The sequence below is a fragment of the Oreochromis aureus genome, linkage group 4 (assembly GCF_013358895.1).
Source record: "Oreochromis aureus strain Israel breed Guangdong linkage group 4, ZZ_aureus, whole genome shotgun sequence".
Lineage (NCBI taxonomy): Eukaryota > Metazoa > Chordata > Actinopteri > Cichliformes > Cichlidae > Oreochromis > Oreochromis aureus.
In genome coordinates this window covers 8777530-8796735 of record NC_052945.1, presented here as the reverse complement: position 1 = coordinate 8796735, position 19206 = coordinate 8777530, and the positions used below count along the sequence as shown (strand labels likewise).

The window sequence follows — 19206 nt, the reverse complement described above, 5'->3', positions numbered from 1 at the left end:
TGCGCTGATAGGAAGTTGCTCGGATACAGTCAAGATTGGCAGTGCTCCGTCTTCCGGTTCAATCGGCTGTGCGCAGAAGTTGGTAGTTACAGGAGCCATAATGGCGTTTGTAGTCTCCTTGAGCTAGGGCTGTGGATGATATTAAATCCACTAGCATCGCCCTAAATATAGGCCTGGTTGATTTCCAGAGCCATTGATAATAAACTGGAACATCTCCTGCACACGAAAATATTATAATTTCTTATCAATATTGAATTTATAGGGGATAAAACTTACATTAAAGGGAACATGTAAACAGTACCAACCGGGTCAAGTTTTCATTTTGTTGGAGAAACGAGCGTCTTTTAATGAAGGCATTTGCTTGTTTCTGAATGCTAAGACCGTATTCTGTGGAATAAAAACACCTTTACTTAACTTGGCACCGGACAAGGACAGCTTTCACAAAGGGACTTTTTTTCTTTTTTAGGAGTCAGCTCGCTAGCTGCCGAGCTTTAGCTAGCTGTGCTAGCTAAACTGAGACGGAGACGACACCACAATGATCCGATGTTTGGTTGGAGTCTTTTTCATTCGCTGACTAACTGAAAGTACAAACTTCGCAGCACTGGAAAACCAACTTGGCATTTATCTGCTTTGACGAAATATGCTGGCGATCTCAATGGAATGAATTGGCATTGAGGAGAAGTGGACGTAAGCGGCCTGGTGTGTTTATTTTTGTATTTTCTTGTCCTGATTCTGCTTAGTAAGACTTGTTTTGACATTTGGAGTTGCTACTGGTCTCCTGTGAATGAATTGCCTGGATCACCGAGGCCAAGTCGCAGAAGAGGCACCGACGCCGACGTGAGGGATGCCTGGGTCGGACCGACACCATGGGACCAAGAGGAAGCCGGAATCTAGCATCGGTGGTGTGCCACACCAGAACCAGGGCCCGACTCATACCTCTGCGGGAGACATGATGAGCAAGGACGGCAAGGTGCAGTTAAAAACTTCAATGTCCTCCTCTTCTTTAAAACGCAAACGGCATAAATCAACAAAACATAATCGGGAATCCTTGGCGGCACCTGACGATTTTACCCTCGGCGATACGGCGCCTCCTGGTGTCAACACGGTGAAGCCTCTAGTGGAGTACGACGATATTAGCTCCGACTCTGACACCTTCTCGGACCCACCGTCCTCCAGGCCTTTTGAGAGGGGGGGAAATCGACTGGAGCCCTCGCCAGACTACGATAGGGATATTGGCGAAGAAGAAGGTAATAGAGAGAGCAGGGGGCACAGACACCCACGAAAAAAGTCCAAGGACACTAACAAAGTTAGAGAATCTGGAAATGGAGAACGTGGGTACAAGAAAAAGAGCAGTAAAGATCGCGAGAAAGTGACTTCTGGAAAGGGCAAGGAGGAGGCCTCGTCAGGCTCCTCATCTAAACGCCAGGTGCCGTCAGAGGGTGACTCCAAACGTGGGGAGCTGATGCTCTCCTCCCAGGCACCGCCTGCAGCCAGTGTAGGTAGCACTACTTCTTCCACATCCTCATCTCGCAGCAAGGAGAGCAGCCGCTCAGGGAAGTCTCGCAAAGACAGGCAACAGCGGAGAGAAGGCCGAGGGGAGGCCAGCCGCAGCTCCTCCCAGAGGAGCCGGACAGATAGAAGCCATCGCAAGTCCTCCAAGAGCCACAAGTCAAGCCCGAAGGGGAAGTCTTCAAGCAGGGGTAGCCCACGGAGAAAGGGCACCAGCTCTGCATTGTCGCCGAGTCCCAGAAGAGGGGCCGGCAGTGAGAGTCCACTGGGCAGTGGGTATGGACATCAGGGGGATGACAGCTACTCTAGACGGAGGGCGGCCCAGCAAAGCCCGAGTCCCTATGGTGATGTGTCTCGTCGTAGCAGGCAGAGATCAGACAGCCCCTACGGCAGCAGACACAGGTCCTCCAGCTTTGAGAGGGACAGCAGCCCTTACTCTAGGAGACGCTCCATGAGCCCCTATGGTAACCGCAGGTCCTCCAGTACGAGCCCCATGTCTCGGTGAGTATATGCTGTAGGTCACCCTTAAAATCTATTGGGGATTATGTTCTAGAGACATTTACTCATTAAGCCACCTTCCATAGAGGTTTTGCATATTTCCAGCACCTTCACTTTACATGCATTTTAAGTTTGAGGTTAGACAAATATGTTGAACTTGGAGAGGGCTTTTCACTCCAGCTAATCGATCTCTGTATTGAAGTTGAAATTTACCATACATAACAGACAAAAGCTTGAGAGTGAGAAAATTACAGGATGGAGATTGGCAATACGTGTATTTGAAAATAGGGTTTACCTTAAGCTGTCATTTCAATTCAAAAACAGAAGCTTAGGGCACTACACCCTGGCTCTGACCATAAGTATTTGTGTTCATAATTACCTTTGAGCTATAGAGTACATACTTGCCACTGATTTCAGAAAAAGACAGGTGTCTTTAATGAAACCCGGTACTTAGTTTTAGGAGTGCTTCACATTCTTTTATAGAGAAGGTAACAGATTTTTATTTGATGTGCAATATCGTTTTCAAAATTTCACCATTATGTAGCAATGAAATGTTTTTGAAACTTAATTAATTAGCCCAGTCTATTGCTTTAGACAACAAAAATAGATCCAGTTGGCCATCTTTGAAAGCGTCAGTAGTTTTAGTTTTACTTGTCCCACATGGCTTTGCTTTCATTATAATATGATTAGAGAACATCTTATTTAGCCATGGCTCAGCAGTCTGTCTGTCTCAGTTATATCATGCATTCCATTTGGCTCCAATTCTCTGTCTTAATCTATAAATGATCTTAAAAATGTGCTTCTTATTTTAGACGCTCGGGCCGCTCCAGGAGTCGCTCCCCTCTGCACTACTCTTCTTCTCGCCGCTCCTCCTCTCGTTCCCGCGGTAAGAGGCACACCTCCTCTGCTGGAACAGGGAGCATTTCCCACAGTAGCCGGCCAGCTAGCCGCTCTCCTCCTTCGTCACGTCTGCCCCTCAATTCCAGCTTGGGTGCAGAGTTGAGTCGCAGGAAGAAGGAACGCCTGGCTGCTGAGGCGGCTGCTCGTGCTAGTGGAGGCGCCTCTCCACTTCCGACAGCTCAAAAAACTTCAAGCTCCTCATCCTCACGGCCTGCTAAAGCTGAAGCTCTACAACCAGAAAAAGATGCAACAGCAGTAGCAGCATCAGAACCTCAGCCCCCACCAACCCAGCAGTTATCCCATGATGTTCCCAATGCTGATGAGCTGATGACTGCAACTCTAACTTCCTCTTCAAACAACTCTCCTGCACCACCGCCTCCTCCTCCACAGCCCTCTTCTCCAGCGCCACCCAATCCAGCCACACAGGTTCCACCACCACCTCAGGCAGAAACAAATATTCAGCCTCCTACACCCTCAGCCGTATCACAGGCTAAATCGCCAGCGTCGGTTCCTGCTCGCAGCCCTGTCCGTCAGACCCCACTCCACAAGACTTCGACTCTTCCTCCCCTGCCTCTACCACCTGCACTGCTGGGAAATGCTCAGGACAGGTGAGGAATCCCTCAACAGGCACACTGCTCAATAAGCTTAGTGCCTACTAATCTATTGTATGAGGTTACAGCTGTTATACTTATACCGTCATTTGTCAGTGACTTGTATGTACATCGGGATGTCTTGAACACACCATTCAAGACATCCCATTTTGTTTTTCATGAGTCATTTTAACAAAAATTAAGTAATTTCAAGACATAACTTGATATGAAAACTTTTTATGAATAAATGCTATGTTTGCACTTTGGTGTTTTAAATATGTCAATTACCATCCTACAAAAAACAAAAATGGCTCACTGTTAGATGAAAGTGAATTTTAATTTTCCTCTTTTGTTTAAGTTGTGGTATGTACACTTTATTGTAACTAGTTCTAATCTGAATGTGTGTTAGTTGTTACATCGGCATGAAAACAGTGCATAAAATGTGTTCCTGGTTTTGTCTTAAACTTTTTTTAAAAAAATCTTGCTCTATCAGCCCAAAGAAATCCACTCCTCCCCAGAGGCCATCAAGAAAGGACAAAGAAGGTCGCAACCGCCCTTCTATCATTGACCTGCCTTTACCGCCCACCTTGCTTGGAGGGGACTCTTCACCCCCACAGTTACCTGTCCGCCAGCCTCCTCTCTTACCCCAGACAGCCCTTAAGAAGAGACCAAAGTCAGCATTCTTCTTTTATACTCACCCACTTAAAGTTTTCCTTTCATGAATCACACATGACGTCTTAGCTCCTTTTCTTGTTTGTGCTTTCCAGGATTTGTTGCCCGCGATATGGCGAGCGCAAACATACCCAAAGTGACTGGGGCAAACGGTGTGTAGATAAATTTGATATAATTGGCATCATAGGGGAAGGCACCTATGGCCAAGTGTACAAGGCTAAGGACAAAGACACTGGTAAGTGAAATCCATTTACTACTATGTTTTCCTTAAAAAAACAAATAAGGTAAAAATAAAAAGAGTGGCTCTCTAAAATCCATGTGTGTTCACCAAATATGCTAGGTGAACTGGTGGCTTTGAAGAAAGTGCGTTTGGACAATGAAAAAGAGGGCTTCCCCATCACAGCCATCAGAGAGATTAAGATCTTGCGGCAGCTCAAACACCGTAGTGTTGTCAACATGAAGGAAATCGTCACTGACAAGCAGGATGCACTTGACTTTAAAAAGGATAAAGGTAAGGGGGGCAAAAAAAAACCTTGCTGTTTTTGTTCATGTGGGGTACAAGTAGGTAAGAAGTGATGATAAGTTAGGGAGTGTCTGTTTTAAATGCAGGGAGAAAACTTTGCAGTTCTGAGAAGGCATCCCCTTAGAAAGATCTTGGTTTTAGTGTCATTAATTAAATGGTGATGTCACAGAGATACAATGCAATTGTATTGCTAAACTTATTTATTAATGAGTTTAGCAATACTTTTTTACTTCGTATCTAGAATTACACTGAGTTTTTATCAGTCATGTGATCGAGGTAGGTATATGCACGATTTTCACTGCTTGAATAGAGTATGTCATTCAATGTAGGAGGTAACCTAGAGACAGCTTAAGTTTGCTGTAGTCATCCTTGCAAATGGTATTGCGAGAAAAATGGTTTTATGATTACTGGCGAATGATGCCTTTAGTTTTAGTAAACTGGTTGTAAAGTAGTTGAGGGCAAATTAACCAAGTGTATAAATAGTTATAGGGCTGTGCTGGTTACACACTTTTCATGAACACTAAACAACTGAACCCCAAGAAGCCATTTAAATGGTGTATAGATTCCACCTAATTGGCAGACTACAGGCATGTGCCAGGAAAGTAATGGTGGGCACACTATATGAAACCGGATGTGCAGCACTTCTGTTTGTCACTGAAATATGTTTTAGCAGCTGTGACAGCACTGACGGAGTCAGACCTGAAACTGCAACATGTCTGAAAACGTGCATACACATACTTCAGGGCAGCAGATAATGACACACAAAATGAGAGCAGAAAATTATAAGAAAAGGTGATGCTCATAGAATACACTTTTTTTTTTAATACAAAAGTACATTATTTATTGTTGTTTCTATGACAAGTTATATATTTATGGTTGTGTTTGGGTTCTCTCTTGGTTCTCTACGTTCACTTAGTGGGGCTAGGTTAATTTGTGTGAATGTGAGTGTGAATCATTCTATGTCTGTTTTGGCCCTGTGACCGGCTGGGGACCTATCCAGGGTGTACCCAGCCTCTCTGTAACACTGAATTGTATAAGTGGAAGCGAAACCGCTACTATTGTGGAAAAAAAGTGTTTGTGACATTTGAAATTGTTAAGATAAAACATAATTTAGAGCGAAAGAAATAAAAACTGAAAAACTAGAACTGATCTAATGACCACATCTGGTTGCGTTCTCTGTAGTCACTGTTAACTTGAACAGCTCTTTAATGTTTCAATCCAGAGAGAAGTGTGCTGGTAGAGTTTTCTGGGCCGTGTGAATGTTAAATTGCATTGTAGCTGGCAATGCAGTTGTGTACATTTCAGCTCAGTAACTTCACTTTTAAAGAAGCATGGTTAAATTTACCTGAGTACCTATTAACCGTTTACCACATGTCCACTTATGTGAACCCATAGACATGTGTGTGTGCATGTATTTTTGTTTAAGACATCTGAATACATCTTTGCTGTGTTTTTAGGAGCTTTTTACCTGGTGTTTGAGTACATGGACCATGATCTGATGGGCCTGCTGGAGTCAGGCCTGGTCCAGTTCTCCCATGAGCACGTCCGCAGCTTCATGCGTCAGCTGATGGAGGGCCTGGACTACTGCCACAAAAACAACTTCCTGCACAGAGACATCAAATGCTCCAACATACTGCTAAATAACAAGTGAGTAAAGTATTGTTGTGTCCTGTGTGCAGACAATTGCAGTAAAATGCTTTAGCAGCTAGGCTGTTTCTAGTCACAAGTATTTCAGTAGTAATTAGTGACATGTGAATTTTAAGATTTATCTACTTTTTTTTTTCTTATTCACCCATGTAAACAAACACTAAGAAATGTAATATTCACACCTTTAAATGTATCCACATTCCTTAAATACTATCAAACGATTGCTATAATTTGTCAGGCAGAAAGGGTTCAAAAGTGTGTCAGCAGGAAAGCTAATTACAAAGTAACTAAATTAATTGGATGCTTCAAATAACCTTAGTGGAGTACATCAACTTCCCACAGATGGTTGCTTAGTACAGTTGAACATCCAATGTGCAACCAAGGTGCATGAAAAAAACTGAGCTTAAATGAGCTATCAAGAATTAAGAAAATGTGTGTTTTTCTGGGAAGTGGAGGATTTAAAAACCACATTGCATGAAGTTATTGCCCTACTACTGAACAGCTGACTTCAAATAGACATTAGAAGTGGATCATTTGCACCTGAGCGCTGCCAAATTTGACCAATAATATTTGGTGTTTCTTTAAGAGCAATGTGTATTTTACAGTATCATTTGATACTTACAGTGAAGACACTTTGTTGAGTTGTGTTTTAGGATTAGATACACTAAGATTCAGTAGTTAGCAATGCTTTTTTTGGTTTTGTTTTTTTAATGTTATCTGTGGTTTTTTTGTGCAGAGGTCAGATCAAACTGGCTGACTTTGGTTTGGCTCGTCTTTACAATTCAGAGGAAAGGTAAGAGGAGAGGGTTGTATATACCTGATCTGCTTAATTCCATTTAGTGATTATAGACATTATAGTGTTTAAGTTAATGAAAGCATGTTTAATTATTATTTTTTAATTTACAATGTCTGTCCACAAGATGGAGCTGTGTCTCAGGAATAATACAGTTACTTGGAGCTAAAATGATTCTGATTTGTCACTGGGGGACATGTGTCTGGTATGACTGTGCTGACTCCCATCTCATCTCTCTTTCCTTGCTCCCAGCCGGCCATACACTAATAAAGTAATCACACTATGGTATCGTCCCCCTGAGCTTCTGCTGGGAGAGGAGAGATATTCTCCAGCCATTGATGTTTGGAGTTGTGGGTGAGTACAAAACAGTTATCTTAGTACTTCTGTCTGTCAAATCACATGGTCTTCAAGTGTATGAATTATTGTCAGATGAATAATTGGGTAACAACTGTTGTTTTTATGTAGATTAGGATAAATTTTTGGGGGGAGTCTCAGCCTTTGCTTCAGGTTAGTCACATAACACCCCTGACTTAACTAGGGTGCATAATTGCAGGTTAAAGCTTCCCACCCATCAGGGTTCACTGTACCAAAATAGAGTCCTATTTTCCCGTTCACCTTGGCTCAAACCACAAACTACTCTAAAATGGCATATTTGTGCTAGACTTGTGTTATCCTTGCTTTGTCCTTCATTACAAGTCATTTTCACTCAATTTCTTCAAAAATGGTTTATGTAGATCATTTGGACAGCTGCTGTAGTCTTTTTTTTAATTATTATTATATTACAGCAGTGTCTAATCTCACATATTTTACCTGTCCGCTGTCTGGTAGTTATTAACTTTTTTCTTAATGGTGGTTGGTAGATGTATTTAAGTATTTATTTCTGCAGTGTAAGCAGATGTGTTGGGAACATTTTGAGAAGATCTTTACAATGTACTCTTTACCTTTGGTGACTAATAGGCAAATTTCTCTTTAGATATGTGTCATATTCCTTAATCTTCAATTGTTTTATAGCTTTTTATGGAAATAATTTGTCTTATTTTGCAGCAAGCCTAAAGGTATTACCATATTTAATTAGAATCATCACACTTGGTTATAAACATTCAAAAATCTTTCACCTTTTGTCATGCAAATCTAAATCAACCTTATCTACAGTCTGAGAGTCTTTCCTTGTGAATACTTTTAGAGTTTTACCTTGTTGGAATAAAAGGGCCTACATTCATCACATTTCACAGGCCTATTTGACCAAGATTTTGCCAGACAATTACTCTTTAAGTACTTTTTAAAAGCTGTTTTAAACTTTACATTATATACATGCAATACCTTTTCTTACTTGTCGTGGCTCAGGTGTATTCTTGGAGAGCTCTTTACGAAGAAGCCCATCTTCCAGGCTAACCAGGAACTTCTGCAACTAGAGCTGATCAGGTAGACTGCCTGCCACAAATAAATTGCAAGTAATAATTTCTGATTTAATTATCAAGATTATTAACCCTTTCCTTTGTCTCAGCCGACTGTGTGGGAGTCCCTGTCCGGCCGTTTGGCCTGATGTCATTAAACTTCCATTGTTCAACACAATGAAACCCAAGAAGCAGTACAGACGGCGACTACGGGAGGAGTTTGCACAGTATGTACTCAAAGTGCACTTACCTAAGGCAGCTGTGATCAACTCTGTCTGGTTCTAGAGGAATAATATTTCTTCTCCTCAACATAGTTTACCTACTCCTGCCCTGGACTTACTGGACCGAATGCTGACCCTTGACCCTGCACGCCGTTGCACATCAGAGCAAGCTCTCTTCAGTGACTTCCTGCATGATGTTGAGCCCAACAGGATGCCACCACCAGAGTTAGTAGCTCCCAACCTCTCCAAATTAACACAATGACAGTATTGGATGGAGCACGTGAAAAATAACACTCGGACATTATCTGTATCAGAATACAATTATTGCCTATTTAGGTCAATCTTTTCATTTATTTAGTTTTATTTGGTTAATAAAATGTATATTTTAAATTTGTACAATTTCTTTTGTCTTTTTTAGCCTTCCTCATCATCAAGACTGTCACGAGTTGTGGAGTAAGAAGAGAAGGCGTGCACGTCAGAGTGGGGTTGTCGAGGATGTGCCTGTGCCCAAAGTGCCCCGTAAAGATGTGACAGGGACCTCCAGTGGAGAGAACCCTCGTCCCCCAAGCAGCCCCACTGGAGCTCCACCACCTCCCCCAGGAAAACCACCCTCCACAACCAACATAGAGAGTGAGTTCTCAGGTAACAGATACTAAGTATTTTACCTTTTTTGAAAAAAGTTTCTGTATTGTGGAAAAACAAAATTCTATAAGAATTTATTATTATTTTTTTAAATGTATTTGATTGTTATGTCTTTATTAGACTGGCACTGAATTCTAGTCGCATGCATGTGTGTGTTCAGGCCTGGCATCGGCTGCAGAGCAGTTGAATCAGACAGAGCTGGCAGTGCTGCTAAACCTTCTCCAGGGACAGGCAGACGCCTTGCCCCAGGTTGCTCAGCTCCTCAACCTCCCCAATCCAGAGACTCTCAGCCAGTTGTTGTCTGCTATTAGTGAGGCCTCTGACCACCAGGGGGCACCAGAGGACCAGACCCAGGCAGCTTCCAGGTCTCAGCCCCCAGAGCCGCCTCCTGAACCCCAAGAGATCTCACCAACATCTGGAGATCCGCCACTCAGCCAGGAAGACCAGGCCAAGCTGCTGGCTCTCCTTTTGGGCCAAATTATAAAGCCACAAACCGAGGAGCAAGGCGATGAAAGTAATGGCGTTCAGTCAGAGGAGGCACTAACGCGCGGTTCGTCCGCTTCTACTACTGATTGCAAGGGCAAGTCTGGGTTTAGCCTATAGAGTGTGAAACAGAAAAGGTACCAGGGTCAGTTGGAAATCATAAGAGTGGAAAGAGCCAGGCAAGGAACAAACAGAAGCTGACTATATACTGTATCAAATTACTTTGATTTTAGGATACTTAATAAAATTTGCAAATAGGGCTATTAGACCGATATTACACCCGCCCCTTCTTTTATTCATGACATACGAGTGACACACATTCAACATCTTCCCCTATAAACACCTGTACTATTAAAAAAAAGTGCAAAAGAAAACCCTGGCAAATTGTCTTTTCAGCGTTTGCTGTCCTGTGACCCTGATAACCAGGTAAAGGTTTGTTGCACACGGATATCACTGGTTCATCACTGGTGTACTCAATAAACCAGAAGAAAGTACGGTGTTATTCATTTGAGTAAAAAGGCTCACACTGTGATGTTCCCTCAATTTTCCCTCTTTCTTGTTTCTTTATCACAGTCTTTGTTTCTCTCTGTCCCATTTCCACATGTGTTTTTTCTTCCTCACTTCATTTTCATTATAAAGCAGGTGTCATGGATTCTTCACAGAGAGCGATGTTGCTTTAAACAGTCTGTAATGTCAGCCTTTTTATGAAGAAAGTCTAATAAATTATCAAGTGAAAATAAATGTTTTGAATCTTTAGATGTCACCTGCATGTGTTTCTTTTAACCTTGGTTTTTGTCACTTTTTTTTTGTTAACTGTTCACTCTGGGTCACGTTTTTCTTAAAATGTGATTAGGAAGTTGAATAACACTGATTATGCTGCTGACACTGAATGGTGAACGTTTAAAAGCATTTGAAAACCTTACATCCCTGGTCCACCTTGCACTGCAGTAGATTCAAAAGAATAGACAGTGCTGCTTTAGTAGTCTTACTCGCCCTTTAAAAGTACTTGAAATTCTCCTGCTTAAGTCACCTTTTCTGTTCATCCAACTGCACATCCCCCTTGTAATGTTTTCCCACCTAGTTCCCACATTTTTTTCTGTGATTTAGGGGGGGGTGTTTGGAAGTGTGGGCCTGCATCTGTTGTGCAAGTGTTAATCTGTTATTGGGTAGTGCATTAAAAGACATTAATGTTTCTCTGTTTAATAAACATCTAAATGGTAATGACTAGTTATTTAAAAATAGAAAAAATACTTATTTTATTTTTACCTACCTATAACCATTCACTTGAGTAGGTAAATGGTTATGTGTTTCATGTGGCAGATGTAAAAAAACATTTTTTTTCTCTTAATTGTTTTTAGTGATGTTGTATAGCATCTACATTAGGTTCACGAAGTTATTTGGTTCCAAAAACACAGACTGTTGTAAAGACTGTTCCTACCACTGCAGCACAGTTCCCTAATTGTAGTTACTTAGTGTGATGATTCACTTAAAGTGCTCTGCCCTCCCTCTTGTGGTGAAGGTAGGAATGTCAACGTTGTGTAACTCCGTGACAGGCTCATTTGAAATGCAGTATTACTGTCTTTAAATGCAGGTTGGGAGTATAAGAGGAAAAAGAAAGCTTATTAGTGGGTGTGTAGCTAGTATATAGGTTTAACTTAAATATGCCTTATTAGACTTCACGTCTAATGTGCTGTGTTCTGTTCTGTTTGGCCCCTTCAGATGGTGCAGTGACAAAAAGAAAAAAGCTTGGGGCCAACCAGGGGCCTTCAACTGTTGAGCAACGTCCACCCTCTCCACCAGGTCCACCTCCATCAACTCTTGGAAACTCCCAGCAGGCTGCGCCAGAAACGCAACCCAGCCAAGACATCAGCCCTGCTGTAGCAGCTGCCTTGCTCCAGCTCATCTCTCAGCAGGACTCGGAATGTGGTGCCTCACAGCGCAGCAATGATCCTTCTCCTACTGTGGATGCTCTTGCCCACAGACAGTGCCCTCCACCATGGGTTGCAAGCTCTCCACCTAAACCTTCAGCTGCAGCTGAAGCCCCAGCAGGACTCGCGACTGCTGCTCCTACCACTGCAGCACAGTTTCCCAAAGACCAGGACCTCCGCTTTTCCCATGGAGCTGCCCGCTGACCCTCAGTCCCCCGTCGAGATCAATCTGGGTATCGTGGGACTGGTCCAGCAATCCTGGCCTATAGGGAAATGCAGAGGGACACCTACAGAGTATGACTCACTGGAACCTGTGCAGGTAGTGAAAGTTGGATCAAAGATTTTGATAATGAATGCCTGAATGAAAGAGATCTGGGGTAGTTTTAGAAGTGGTCATGAATATCTCTGCCTGCAGAATGAGCTGTCATGTGGTGTTATGGTTGGAGTATCTCAGCAGGTTAGTCTGACTTTCAGCGGTTATGGATACTCTCCATCTGCAAACCCTTTCTCTCTCCTCTACACTGAAGGGTCTGGTGTCGAATGAAGTGTAGCTTCCAAATTGAGTGTTACACCGCTGACAAGCAACTTTGAAAACAAATATAATATCTTTTTTTTGCCCTAGAACAAATGATTGTCATGTGCACAGCAGTGCCCCCCTTCTAACAGGATTACCAGTGTTTTGGAGAATGAAGTAATTATGCTCCACCCTGACAGTCTGATAGATTTGTTGAAGTTAATTGTTGCATAAGGGTACATTTAAGGAAATGACCTCAGAAGATCTGACTTTTTCTGTTCATATTCGAGCTCCCCTCTTCTCATCTTTGTGCCTCCACTCTGACCCCGGCGACCCTTGATTGATCTTGGCCTAGTGTGAAAATGTGGGCTAAGTTTCTGCTTTGAATGGCACCGGTGTACAGGTTACTTGGATGACGCACTCGTGTCATCACCTAAAATTAACTCTGCTCACTTTAAGGTATCGCTTCTTTACATACAGCAGATCTTTGTGTCGTAACAAGCCTGTAGTGCTCATGTTCCTGTCTCAAACATGGAATAAACTGCATTTTGATGAACTGCTCCATAATGCACATACTCTTCTGCTAAATGAATGCAAAGCTAGAAACATACAGAAACACATTTTCCCAGCTTCTTCTAGTAGGCTTTGAAAGCCTCGTTGCATACGTCTGCTCCTCACCTACCTGCCAAGAAAAGCTTTTTTCGTTTTTCCCCTCATTTTTTTGTGTAGTTATTTTTTACATAAAGAAAATGATAAAATGCCTAAATAATGGTCCATTGTTCTGTTTCCATTTTTTTGCTTTGGAAAAAGAAAGAAAGGAAAAATGGTTTCATGTGTCTGTAAAAAGAAAAATTTTGTAATGTGTTTTTTTTTTTTTTTTTTTTTTTTTTTCTCTTGGTTCAGTTTATTAAAGGAAGTTATGCGACCAGATGAACTGTCTCTTCTGCCGTTTCTGGATGTTTCTGTGTAAAGCGGCCACTAGATGGTAGGCATCAACGCATGCTACCACTCAGTTTACAGGAAGTCCACACAGTCGGGTTTCTCGGAAGACTGAAACTCAAGAACTGCAATGTGGAGCAAGTTGCGTACCGGGCTATAATTATTAATTATTAATCTGATCTTGTGGTAGGTAAATTCCAAACACTGTTTTGATTTAAAAACAAATTAACTAAGGAATGATATTTATCTCACAAACCACAACTTAAAGATACAAACAAATAATTTAATAAGTAAGCAAGAAAATATGCATAATTCCATGTAAAGGATTTACCAAACTTTGAGATTTTGGAGCATGTGCATTCCAGTGTGTTAGACAGGTTCACGAAAATGGCCCAAATATTTCACCCTTATTTGTAACGTGCCATCTTCCTATGTCCTTTTGTCCTCATTCCCTTTTAGCAAACATACCATAATCTGTTCACTATCATTTCTGAAGGGAATCAGTGTTTAGGTTTGGTCATAGCTCTGGTTAAGCATAACCTGAGAATATTTTATATAAATATTTTTATAGTTTCATCATAATGAGCAAAAAAACACCCAACCAACCAAAAAAAGTGAGTAGCTATAATGCACACAAAACATATTTGTAGGGCTGCCTATGCTGAAAACATATTTATATATAGTGATTCCTTCACTACTAGGGTTGATCTCTTTATGGAGATCCTGACAGGCTCATAAAATGTAGATTGGCAACGAGAGAACTATGCAAGGTTCATACAGACTGCCTGTGTGTTTGTGCACGTGTGAGTTTTTGCGATTGCTGGATTGGCTTCATGCATACCCCAGACCAGTTCCTCACTTGGCAGGCTTACAGAGCCGCTTACCCCTCTGGCCCACCAAGCAGCTGAGCCCTCTGGGTGAGAGATCCTTTCAGAGTGGAGGCAGTGGGAGGCTCACCTGCCCTCTAGCACAGGCCCAGTGTGAGTGAGATGAGACGGTGCTGTGTGTGTGTGCGTGCATGTTTCTGTCTGATGCCTTTGCCCACCGGGACTCCAAATAATAGTGAATGTGCCCACAGGGAGTTTCCACAGGAGAAGTAGTGGGCAATGCCAGTGCCAAGTCACAGAGACTAGACGAATAAATCAGGACTGAGGAGTGATGAGAGGGAGGTGCATGAGGCTGTGCTATCAATCAGAAAGGCACCTTATGGGGAATGCCCATAAATGTGCCATGCTGCCAGTCTGAAGCACGTACTCGCGATGGCAGAGACAGGCGACGGTGGTGCTCAAAATGGAGCCTCCATTTTGGATGCCGGCACTTCACTGTCAGCTGCAGGGATTTTGGTGGACTTCCAGACAAGGAGTGAATTGACTGACAGTATATTTCAGTCAGTTCACGCCAAATTATATTCATGAAATGTGATTTTTTTTTTCTTTTTCCTGTCACTGCTGGGCTTAATGTTCTCAGCCTTGTGTGAGCTGATTGATAGATTATTTGGAATCTAGTTTATTTTAAACATAATCTGATCAATTAGACACCCTGTCTCCACTGTGTCAAAATTGAAACCCTTAAACAATTAGCAGCCATCACATTGCACATCTGCTTAAAGCTAAAATAACAAGAGTACTAGTAGGAATGCCGATCCTTCTGAGTAAATGCAGATCAGCTGCTAGAAGTGGGAAAAAAAGCAAAATGACAGTTCTTAGTTTATTTCCTTTTGTTGAGACTCTGAGTGAAGTGACCCGTTTTAGTTTTCAAACTGAAACTTTCTCAGTCAAAATATTCATTAACATTTTTCTGGCTCCTGCAGGGAACATTGTAGCAATCTAAAAATCTTAAACGCCTGGCACCTCAATGTGTCTCAACTTGTACATTTTAATTTGGCAGCAAAATCAGGATGCAAGAAAAAGAAGAAAGTGAAGTGAGACGACAGAAGACGAGATTCACGGGCAGGCAAAGAGGGCAACTGCTGAGCAGGAGCACAGTAAGCCATTTAAAGCTGCATTTTAATGTTTCACTTTAAGCAAACGATTACGTCAGTCAAACAGTGAGGGATATTTCACACATTTAGATATTTTCATGTGGGTCTTTCAGAAACACAACAAAACTAAGGATTCTGGACCAATTTGTAAATCAGTCATTATATCTTAAATGCTGCAATACATTTCTAGATTTTATCTGGATTTATAATTATCATGTAAAGTATCCGAATACCCATCTATTCTACTTGAGTGCACACAGCTATGAGAACATGCATGAATGCGGGTCTGCATGGCATCTCGTTTGCCGAGTGTAAATCTGAGCAATGCTACGGTCTGATGTCGAGTCTGATGACTGAGGCTGTTTGATCAGTGACTATGTGTAAACTCAGTGAAGGGAGGCAGGGACTCCCCCAGTTTGTCATCTAAGGCACACACTACAGAAAGTGTGATTAAGAAAATATAGTTAATATAAGACAGAAACTGCATATATTAACAGTGTTTTCTTGACTGGAAATGTACACCTGCCCCCCCCCCCAACTTACTGTCACCAAATGGAAAGAAAAAAAAAAACACTGAATTTTGAAAGCATCTCGGGTCGTGAGCAAATTGTGCTGTCTTCACCATATCCTTCTTTGTCTTCTATCAACCAGAATTTAATGTCAGCCATTTCGTTTATGGCTACATCTTTATTTATGTGATATTTCAAAAATTGATTGACTTTATCCCAGCAGTGATATATGCTTTACTGCTGCAACAGCATGCTTTATTGATGCCATAACACCATATCCATTTCTTCTCAGTTTATAGTTTTGTGAGGAAACTGCACTCCCTCTCTCTCTTTCTCTCATACACACACACACACTCATTATTTTTTGATTGTTGAACAGCAGTGAGGCCAACCAAAGAGGGCTTTTTTAGGAGGGCTTTTTGGATCAGCCAGATGATACAGATGTATGATGCTTTTATATTAAGTCACTGCTGCCAGGTCATAAAATGAAAATAATCTGGAATGATTGGGCCAAATTCTAAATGATTTGCTCTAACAATAATCAATACCCTCACAGGTGGATGATGCTGACTTTTAAAAATCTTTCCCTGACCTTATCGCAGCGAACTCCCCGTTAGCCAAAGACACTTCACTCTCTCTACGTGATGCTGCACTTTTGCAAAAGTATTTTTCCAAGGTCTCACCTTCTCATTACCAATTCTATTCAAAGCGCTTCATGAGCTAGGCAACATTATTGTCTCTCTCCATGAGTCTGTGTTGATGCTGCCTCTTTAAGGGCAGAGGGGCTGCTGGGAAAGCAGTCGGTGAGGATGGTGGAAGAGGAAAAGGAGGAGGGTGGTGGGGGTGCAAGGGGGGTTGGGGGGGTGGGTGTGGAGTTGGGGGGGACGGGCCCTGCAGGACCATTTGTGCTGAAGCTCATTTGCGCAGCGACACTTAATTGGCTACAACAATTAATTAATGTGTTGGAAAGTTGGCACAAAAAGTTCATTTAAGAGGGTTTTAATAAGCAATTAGAGGAAAAGCAGCGAACAGGGGGAATTACTGGAGAGGAAAGAGAAAAGCAGAGATGGAGCGAACGTCTGGCCAGTAGGAGCGTGCACGCCCCACTGTAGCTGTGGCTGCAGTGCTTTTGTCTCTTTCACTGACCCTTCAGTTCTGAAGAGCTGCTGAATGATTAGTCGCCATTATATCTATTTCTGAAGCCTTTAGTACTGTTCTTAAGTGGACTTGAAACCCACGATGCCCTTATATTGTATACATATCAACCCCGGTGGCCCCTACTGCCCCTCCCTTCCCTACCTCTTGTCCCAGCGCCCAGTGTAAAATATCGCATGACTAATGAGTGGAGCAGGTTGGAATCCTGGGGAAGATGTCCTTGGAAGACGAATGCATTTTCAGCAGAATAATTAACTTAATTAACAAATTCACATGCATATTCATCAGCCTATTAATGTCTGCTCCGCGCTGCTTGATGAGCAATGCAATAATAACCGTTTCATTTGCATATTTGCGTTCACACTCACACCCTTCTCCAAATAATTAAAAAAAGGACTCGGAGTGTAGGAAACTCAAAAGACAAGCGAGTCACTCTGCCACACGCTGTGTCTTGCAGGCACTTTCCACCTGCAGCACACGCACAATTGCACACATAGGGTATATATATCTGTGGAGTGTGTGTGTGTGTGTGTGTGTTTTATCTTTGCGGCTGAATTGCTGCATGCCAGTTAAAATTGGAAGTGTGTGCGACAGAATCTCCCTCTCTCTGCCTGCACCTCCAGCCTCCTTCCAAAATCACCACAACTCCCTTTCTGCTTCCTCTCTTACAGAAACTCTATCATTCCTTCCTGTTTTGTTTCCCTTTCTCTCTCTTCTTGTTATTTATTCATCCTTATCAGGCTTTCCTTTAATTTATTAATTTCTTGCTTTTGAAGTTTGTGTTGTCTGCCTGTCAGTGAGTGTATGTTTTGCTCGAGAACTTGAATGCATGTGAGTGGCTGTGCGAGCATCGCTGACAGCTGTGTTATTAAGCCGAGTTTAAAAGTAAAGGAGCAGCAAACAGGGACCATAATAGTCAAATAAGTTTGGAATGTTCATATCCTTTTACTTTCTCGACTCGCGTTAATGTTTTAAGGGCTTATCGTGTGTGTTTTCTTTCAAACTGGATTTGTATTCTCAGTAACAAGGATGCCGCCTATGTGTGTGTGTTACTGTCGGTGGTGAAGTGTGTGTGTATCTGGGAATGACTGTGTATTTCCTGGGAGGCTGTAAGCATCTCGGTCTTTCATCACTGGATGTGTATTTGTGTTCATCACTTTGGATTCAAATTGTACTGTGTGATTAATGCCCCTTGTATGTGTTTGTGAGTCCCCCTCCAATATTTCAGATGACAGTGATGTGAAAGACAAGTGTGTGTGTTGCATCTAAACCATGACTGCATGGGTATCTCTCTTTTTTTGTGGGTTGGGGAGTTATTCTAAAACCAAGAAAGTGCATGTGTGTGTGTGTGTATTGCCAGCTTGTGTGCAGACAGCAGCAGTTTGTGGAGCAAAAATTAAAAGTAGGGAGAGATGCCAAGTGAGTCTCTGGAGACAGATAGTAGGGACAGAGGGAGAAGAAGGAGGAAATAAAAACACCCACACACACACACACACACACACACACACACACACACACCATAAACAGAGCCACCTACACAAAGAAACCTAACCTTGTGGTAGCCTATTACAAAGCTTGATTTCTTTTTTACACACATAAGAAAAGCATTTTTAAAGTGACCTGATATAATAAAATTTTGTCTTTTACATTATCTTTTATTTCTGATGTTATGTCCTTATTAAAATAAAAAAAAAAATAGTATAAATTTAAATTCAATTTTAACTAGGCATTTCACTCTAGGAATACAGTATGAAGAGCCAAAAACTGCAGTTCCTCAAATTGCCACTTGAGGCCGGCTCTAAAAGCGAGTCACTCCCCATAATTCCTGCATTTACAGCAGAAATAAACACATTTACAACCTGGTAAAAAGTAAATAAATAAATAATGGTCCCTGTATCTAATTTGCTCCTTTGTGACCATTTATAACTGATTGACTGTTAATAATTTTAATGCTTAAAGTTATATGTGACTAAGGGTGTGGCCCAATGACCGTCACGCTCACTAGGCCACTAGCTGTGTCATGTTGATGGAGGTGTTTTCTTTTGCAATATATTCAATGCAGATATCTTACCATTAATATAGTTTGCTGTCTTCAAAGTTTAAAATATTAATAGAATTAATAGAATTTCACTCACTAAAATATTAGTGTATGGAGTTCTAGTATTTTAATTGGCTTTATTTTCTGTAAGACATTCTCATGTAGATGATACACCTTGCCTACCAACCAACCAACCAACCAACCAACCAACCAACCAGTGTTTATGACCCTAAACAGAACCCCAAGAAGATGATGGAAGTTGAGGCTTCA

The 19206-nt window shown here is 41.9% G+C and overlaps 1 protein-coding gene across 6 annotated transcripts; it reads left to right on the top strand.

Annotated features, from left to right (window-relative positions):
• Positions 1-80: 80 nt before the first annotated feature.
• On the top strand, positions 81-13244 carry cdk12 (cyclin-dependent kinase 12). Of its 6 annotated transcripts, none has more exons than XM_039611300.1 (14): positions 81-2010; positions 2820-3515; positions 3991-4170; positions 4265-4404; positions 4510-4680; positions 6150-6339; positions 7076-7132; positions 7385-7486; positions 8477-8554; positions 8637-8753; positions 8841-8972; positions 9166-9377; positions 9550-9969; positions 11592-13244. In XM_039611300.1, exons 1-14 carry the CDS (start codon positions 845-847, stop codon positions 12002-12004), a joined length of 4074 nt encoding a protein of 1357 aa, XP_039467234.1. In that variant the 5' UTR covers positions 81-844; the 3' UTR covers positions 12005-13244. The 6 variants fall into 6 exon arrangements, with proteins under 6 accessions (XP_039467234.1, XP_039467237.1, XP_039467236.1 ...); XM_039611302.1 differs by having other exon boundaries at positions 82-2010; positions 9166-9389; positions 9550-9903; XM_039611301.1 differs by having other exon boundaries at positions 82-2010; positions 9166-9389; positions 9550-9939.
• The last annotated feature ends 5962 nt before the right edge of the window (positions 13245-19206 follow it).